This window comes from Paramisgurnus dabryanus, chromosome 6, assembly GCF_030506205.2.
Source record: "Paramisgurnus dabryanus chromosome 6, PD_genome_1.1, whole genome shotgun sequence".
In the NCBI taxonomy this organism is placed as follows: Eukaryota; Metazoa; Chordata; class Actinopteri; order Cypriniformes; family Cobitidae; genus Paramisgurnus; species Paramisgurnus dabryanus.
The window spans coordinates 34,547,505-34,555,082 of NC_133342.1; the positions used below are offsets into that span (position 1 = coordinate 34,547,505).

At 34.6% G+C, this 7,578-nt stretch overlaps 2 protein-coding genes across 2 annotated transcripts; one reads left to right on the forward strand and one right to left on the reverse strand.

Annotated features, from left to right (window-relative positions):
- Positions 1 to 32: 32 nt before the first annotated feature.
- On the reverse strand, positions 33 to 2,110 carry tspan37 (tetraspanin 37). The gene is made up of 8 exons (XM_065277179.1): positions 1,988 to 2,110; positions 1,771 to 1,953; positions 1,380 to 1,574; positions 1,191 to 1,265; positions 990 to 1,088; positions 762 to 914; positions 418 to 501; positions 33 to 317 (listed from the first exon to the last, which is right to left on the reverse strand). Exons 2-8 carry the CDS (start codon positions 1,828 to 1,830, stop codon positions 240 to 242), a joined length of 744 nt encoding a protein of 247 aa, XP_065133251.1. The 5' UTR covers positions 1,831 to 1,953; positions 1,988 to 2,110; the 3' UTR covers positions 33 to 239.
- A 416-nt stretch (positions 2,111 to 2,526) lies between these two features.
- pex19 (peroxisomal biogenesis factor 19) lies at positions 2,527 to 6,556 on the forward strand. Its single transcript, XM_065277151.1, has 8 exons — positions 2,527 to 2,598; positions 3,035 to 3,123; positions 3,210 to 3,372; positions 3,484 to 3,569; positions 3,726 to 3,896; positions 3,996 to 4,154; positions 5,081 to 5,125; positions 5,205 to 6,556. The coding sequence occupies exons 1-8, from the start codon at positions 2,547 to 2,549 to the stop codon at positions 5,289 to 5,291; spliced, it is 852 nt and encodes a 283-aa protein (XP_065133223.1). The 5' UTR covers positions 2,527 to 2,546; the 3' UTR covers positions 5,292 to 6,556.
- The last annotated feature ends 1,022 nt before the right edge of the window (positions 6,557 to 7,578 follow it).

Consider the following 7,578-nt stretch of genomic DNA (forward strand, 5'->3'; position numbering starts at 1 on the left):
ATTTGAATGTATAATAAAACAAGACATTTGGTATAAGTATGACATCTGTGTCAGTTTTATTGTGTAAAGTTACACCATGTGCATGCATGTATACAACATAGGTTTCATAAAGAGTAATGTGAAAAACATTTTTGTTGATCTATTAAAAGGAGTGAAATATAACAAATACATACATAATAAAAACAACAATAAAGCATTCATAACGACAGACATAAGACATACACTTTAATCTTAAACATTTATTCTTGATTCAGGATTTGATATTCCTGTAGGGGCTGATGTTTCATTAGATATCCCACACTCATCCAAGAAAATACCTGAAGAGGAGAATCAGATTTCTGTTTTAAAAGTAATAAATCCATTTAAACGTTGTAAATTATCAAAGCATAAAAATGTTTCTAAAGTCACAGAGCTCACCAGTACTAAGATGACCACTAAAGAGGCTATAATGATGACATGCAGCATAAGCGATAACTGCTTTTCAAATTTAATCTGACATCCCTAGAAGAATAAAACAAACAGGCAACATGGTAATTTATGCTAAAATTAAAACCAGTGTAATAAAAATATATACTAAAATGCAAAAGAATATTAAAGAAATTAAACCCTATCAACAGCATCTCAGACACCATACAGCCCTATAGATCTTCGTTGCAAGTATAATAGGTGCGATTATTTGCATGCTCCAGATTGAAACTAATTTGACATGCATGTAATCTGAAACATTTAAAACTAGCTCAAATGTAATTTGGTGTATATACCTCATTACAGAGAAGTGCAGGAATGTGTAAAGTCCCGTTGCAGGTATGAAAGGTCTTATTGCAGCAGCTCACAGGAACTTCATATTTCCCACTGTGATTAAACCACTGGGTATCCAACCAGTCTGTGTAGTACTTAACACCACAACACTGCAACTGTAACAGAAAAGTGTTATGTGCCAAACACACACATATTTACACAAACAGCCAATATTATTTACAGGCAAATACCTCACTTTGTAGGGCATTTACAGCATGGGTATCAGGATCTTGGTTGTTACCACTGTAGTTTTGAAACACATCTTTCAGAGGAGCCAAGTCTGCATCAAGCTACAAAAAGATAAAAAAATACACATTTACAAGCAACACAGTAAAACAACATAAAAAAAAGAATGGTACTATTTTAAAATGCATCTTTTGTATTTGAATTACCTGGCCTGTATGAACAGATGCCAATGTAGCAGTAGTACTCACAGCACAAAACACAACAATAAGAATATACACAAACTGAAAGACAGAAAAATGCGTGACCACCCATCATAATTATGACCATCCTAAAATAATTAAGTAGTAAATCCGAACTTTCTCCCACTTTTGTCACAACTAAATCAAATTCCTCACCGATGCTTGTAAACAACAGGAGGGGTCGCTGCTGGACAACACACAGCCCAAACTTCCACTGCTGAGGATGAGGACTCCACTGATAACAGCCAACAATGCAGGGAGGAGTATATAAAAATTGCTAAAAAACAGACCATGGGATCTGTATTTATGCAGCAGAAATGCACCACCTATAATTAAAGAAATCCCAGCCAGCTAGACAATTTAAAAACAAAGGAAAAACAGGAATCAAAACACATGCGCAAACTTCAAAACCATTGTGTCATGTGCATTATGCCCTATGTCAGCAAATTTAGAGTCCAGTTGTTGGACATACATACGTTTTTTGTGTTATTTTATTTTACCTGAATTGACAAATGAAAGCCAAAAAGTGGGTAATTTTTAAGCTCACCAATAAAAGTAGAGAGACAGCCTTAATGCATATGTTAATGATTCTTCTGGGTAGATCCATTGCTCTGCTTTTATCAGCTGAAGATTATCTGCACATAAACACACATCTGTGTCCACGCAAAAGCAATCGCTGTCCAGTCCAACTTCAGCTGACACAAACGCTGTCCAGTCCAATTTCAATCAGCTGAAACAACGCTGTCCAGTCCAACTTTAATCACCTGACACAAACGCTGTCCAGTCCAACTTTAATCACCTGACACAAACGCTGTCCAGTCCAACTTCAGTCAGCTGACACAAACGAAAGCTGCGCACTTGATAGATGGAATGCAACCAAACCAAACAAAAACTGCGGAAGTGACTCATTGAATGATAAAGAGGAAATGGGGCACTGTAACAAAAACACCATCAAGATTAAAAACAATATTTGAAGAAAATTAAAATTTTAATAAAAAAGTTATTATTATTTAACACATTCTAAAGAATTTGTAAGCTACAGTGGGTTACGCAAAGACTTACGTAAATAACATTTGTAAACAAACGAATAAAAATCAACACAATAAATATGTGAATAAATCTAAAAAACAATGGTGTCATCTACTGTCTGATAAATGGCATGACGTTTGACGTTTATTTACATTTATTTATTTATTTAGTATTAACATTACCCATTTTATAGTTGGTGTAGCTATTTCTTATCATTTTATCAATTTATTTATTAAAAAAATTTGGTCTGACGTCATTACCTTGCGTCAAACTCGCTTGTCATTGAGAGGCAAGATGGCGTCTGCACCAGATGCTCCAGACAGGGAGCTGGATGAATTATTGGACAGTAAGGTTTGACAGCGTGACGGATATGTAACATTTATGATAGAAAAAGTCTGAAAAAATTCGAATTTATTTTTTGATGCTCTTAAGTAAAGTATGGTTTGTAACGCGTTTATAAGCTAGTGTATTGACTGCTCGGCTAACTAGCATGAAAGCTCACGTTAGTTTCACTGATTGTTGTTGTTTTCTTGTAGTTATGGGATAACACTAAATCTGCATTAAACTAACGGTAGAGACAGATTTATCCTGTCTCATTTCTAGTTACATATGAACTCGTATGTTGTGTACATCCAGATTTCGCAAATAAAAGTAACTGACACCAACAGTGCTGTCTTTTTCCCAGCCATGTGATTGGATAGAGTCAATCACGTGTTAATGTACTGTCAAAACAGTTATACGCAAGTGGTGGACGTGTTAGCTCAGTGTTTCCTCTTCTGCAGGTGCTCTTGATGATTTTGACAAGACAAATGTGCCACCACCGGCCCCTGAAGCTCAAGCTGCCCCTAATGCAGGAACAACAGAAGAAAAGGTAGTAAACTCTTTTTGGTTTGGTACGTGAGTTTATTCAAGTGGCGCCTATGACTGTTGGTTAATATTGGTGCATTTCATCCTCAGCCACCTCTGCTGGAGGACAGTAAGTTTTTCGAGACTATTTTTGATGGAGAGATGGCCAATCAAGCACGGGAGGAGTGGGAAAAAGCAATGAGTGAGCTAGCACAGGAAGAGCCCGAGCTTTTACAACATTTTCAGAAGCTGTCTGAGGCTGCTGGCAAAGTGGGTAAGTAATCCTGACAATGGATATTTTTATGAAAGAAAATGGAGTTTTGCATTTTCCATATTTTATTATCCTATTATTACAAGTAAGTTTGATTATACAATTTTGATTTAGGCTCAGATGTAGCTTCACAGCAAGAATTCACCTCCTGTCTTAAAGAAACCCTTAGTGGTATGGCGAAAAATGCAGACAACCTGCAGGTAAACCAACCTAACTTTGAAAGTACTTATTAGGATGCAAGGAAATTGTGTAACAAGATTTAGAACAATATATTACATAAAATATTTTTATTTATTGAGAATATGGAAATGTCGTGTACATAAACCAGCTCTTTTAAATTTAAATGTAAAATTCAGTCTGCAGGATTGGCTGGAGATGACCTAGTTAAGACCTTGGAAAACCTGGGGTTGAATGAAAATGGTGAAGGAGGAGAAGATGGCAACATTCTCCCTATTATGCAATCTATCATGCAAAACCTTTTGTCCAAAGATGTTCTTTATCCTTCTCTTAAAGAGATAACAGAGAAGGTGAGATATGTACAGAATCTGCATGACTCTCAGCACCGTTTGTTGGTTTATGTCTACTTTTAAAGAGATTTGTACTTATTTGACTCAACTAACATTTAGTACCCTGAATGGCTGGAGAGCAACAAACAGTCTATCCCCCCGGACCAGTTCATACAGTATGAGCAACAGTACAAGATAATGGGAGAGATATGCAGCCAGTTTGAGAAAGAAGGTGATAAAGAGAGCACCTTTGAAAACATTCTGGAACTCATGCAGAAGGTAAGAAAAAATATATTTTCATACTTTTAAGTGAAAATTTTAGTTTATGGGTCAGTGACAAAAACGGTTTGGCAAGATGAGAAATTAAAAATATTTTAAACTTGTTTTAAAAGCATGCATCAGGTTTATTTTAATGCACAGTGTATTTGTGTTAATTTTATGCAATAAAAAATGTAATTTGCACCATTTTTATGAAAGTTAAGACTTAATAGACTGGAAAATGTCAAATTCCACCACAGAATAAGAAATATTAAATATTTTATGCCACCTTGATGGCATGTAAGTGTAATCATTAAAATTAGTTAATTTATTAGTTTTTTCTAAATGTAATTTTAATGCGTATTTGTAATATTTGTGACATATGCTGAAAACAGCGGTTTTCTAAATAATCTTTGACAAATTATTTAAATTTATGTTAAAAAAAATCATATTACACGTAATTATATTTTATTCCACATTTGTTATGAATATATTTATATAAAAAAAAAAAAAATGCTCGTTACACTAATTGACACAGACCGGTTACACAACAATGACGATTTTGCAATTATCTCCCAAATATTCTTTCAAAATGAAATAAAACCAGAAATTTTAAACTTGGTCCTCAAAAAAGAGAATGTATGCAAGAAATCTGCAAAATTTATTTACATTTTTTAACTCTTTTACATTTAATTTATCCATACGGACACAAAATAATTAACGTCACATTTTTTACCCTTGTAACAAAATGGAAAAGTCTCTTCAAGTACCACAAACTGTCTTTTTCTCATAAATTTAAAACCTTAATTTTATATAAACCTTTTAGAAATTTTTAGAGGGAACCTATTTTGACTTGGAAATTCACATCATGACTGAACATCTCAACAGAACCTACTAATACTAAGCTTTATTTTTTAATGCAATAAATTAAATGTCTTACCCCTTAGCTGCAAGACTTGGGTCAACCTCCAAAAGAGCTTGCTGGAGAAGCAGTGAGTTCCATACTTTTCTCTCTCTATACTTGCCACTGTGCTGTATTTTGTCTCAATGTTTCTCCTCTTGTTTTTTCAGCCTCCCGGCCTGAACTTTGACCCAGAATCTCTGCATCTCCCTGGAGTACCAGGGGTCCCAGGGGCAGAGCAGTGCTCAATCATGTGATCTCAGTGAGGTCAAATTAATACATGTTTAATAATAATACCGTTTGGATCTATATTTCAGAACTGGGCCTGGACACAGGTTATCATGCTCCCCTTTTAAAGGAGTTATTTGTGTCTGCCCTGAAACTGTGAACGTTCACTACATGCCGTTTACTTTGTAGTTCTTGTCCACAGAGTTTCTTTGAATTTTTCATCCCTAATCTATTTACCTAACTAATGCTAACTCACAGTTGATCTCGTGTGGGCTGACAGCTTGGTAGGAGTCATTTGAGTTTTGTAAAAGTCTTATACTTTTACATTCAAGCTCCTTTGACAAGTAGCTCAGTGGATTGTGTTGTCAGTAATTGGAGCACAAATGTGGATCATTACACTGTAAATGAAGAATATTTTTTTATTAAAATTTCAACACCGCTAACATAAAGCTCCCAGGTCTACAAACACAGTATTGATTATTTCATTTTAACTAAATATAGCTGCTCACGTGTCCTTCTGTTTTCACTGTAGCACATTTGTTAAAGTTAGGTGATTTAATAGTTAGTGACCAAAATTGATTTCCTGAATTCAATATTATCAAATTGCTAGCTGAGGACACTTAAGATGTTAGAGGTCCATAATATATCCCAAAATATAATTTTGATGCCTTAATATAATGTTTGTGATTTAAGTAGAATGATTATCTCTTCTTACTGTATGTCTTTTAATAGATATTTTACCTTACTGCGTATCGACAGGTAGAGCGTTGGACGTAGTTAAATTACCATGTAGACGTGAATTATTTGTCACATTTGTCAACCTTAGTTCATTATGCTTTGATTAATAGGATTATTTTGTATAAGGTGGTGTTCAAATACAAATGATTACTCTGAAGTACCATTCAAAGATGAACATTGCATTAATCCCAGCAATCACAGAAGTTGTTTAAGATAGAGAGGATTTCAAAAAGAAAGATGAAGTTGCAAAGAGAAAAATCTATTTGACTATTAAGCTATTTAATTATAAGGAGCAGATGGTTACATGACTCTTTTGAGGAAACTCTCCTGCTTGACATGGCTATATGACAGTGTTGGCATGCTGTGTGGCCCATATAGAGATTGTGATGTAGACAGATAAAATGGGAGTGTGACAGAACGGTTTAATGGTTATAACACTCAGGGGTTGCTCAGACACCCAAGCACTTAAATCAGCTTATCCACACTTTTCTGTTAAGTGTTCTCTTAGATCTTACTGAATTACAACTGTAAAAATCTAAATAAATGTTATAAATTATTTTTTGTTTTGTATTCTTTTTTTGCACATACTCTTCTTACACTCACAATTAATTTAGTTTTTTTTCATCTTTATAGACAAGAGACATTTTGTTTTTAGTCTGCCATAGTTTGCAATTTTCTTTTTAAAAGTTATTACAGATTTCAATTTTCAAATAGCTTTTCATAGTCTTTGCCCTTTCTAGACAGCCCAATAAAAACATTTGTAGAAACACACTCAAGAAAAAATTTCTGAAGGACAGGAAGAAAGACAAGTGTCAACATTAGCTTTACCAGCTTAAATGCAGAGCAATTCTCTTGTCTACATATACATAATAATGTATAAATAATCTTATTTATTTTTTATTTTAAAACTTTTACAATAATTTATATTTTATTGATTGATACCAAGCAAGCAGTATTTTTTGTTTGGACTTAAGTGTATGTTGGTAGTTTGTGAACTTAAAGGCAAGGTCCATGATCTCTAAAAGCCAATGTTGAAATTTGAAATCACCTAAACAAACACGCCCCTACCCCAATAGAATCTGGACCATCTTTTGATACACCTGCCCCACACATACACAACCCAGGCAACGATGTCATTTAGTAGACACGCCCCTTACTGCTGATTGGCTACAAGTGTGTTTTGGTGGTCGGCCCGACTTCCTTTTCCAAAGCGTTTTTTTAGAAATCGTGCACTCCACCTTTAACAACCCTACAATGAAAGCCGTCTCATTAGGCATGCTGTTTTTGATTCCCTTGTTATTGTGACATCACAAAAACAAAGCCCATGGCCATTGACGGGTTAATTTGACTCAAAACACTCTTTTGAATGTTTCTTAGCACATTGTAGCGCTAATGAGGCTAAAGATAGTATTGTCTCAGACTGTATTCACAGGAATCAGATCTATTTTAACTAAAAGTGCTCAATGTCTGTTGGTAAGGGTGTGAGGAGCAGTAGGTCTTTTGCTTTTAAAGGTACACACATAAAAACAGAACTTTATTGGTCCTACTCAAATAGAGGCGTTTTGGACATGATATAAC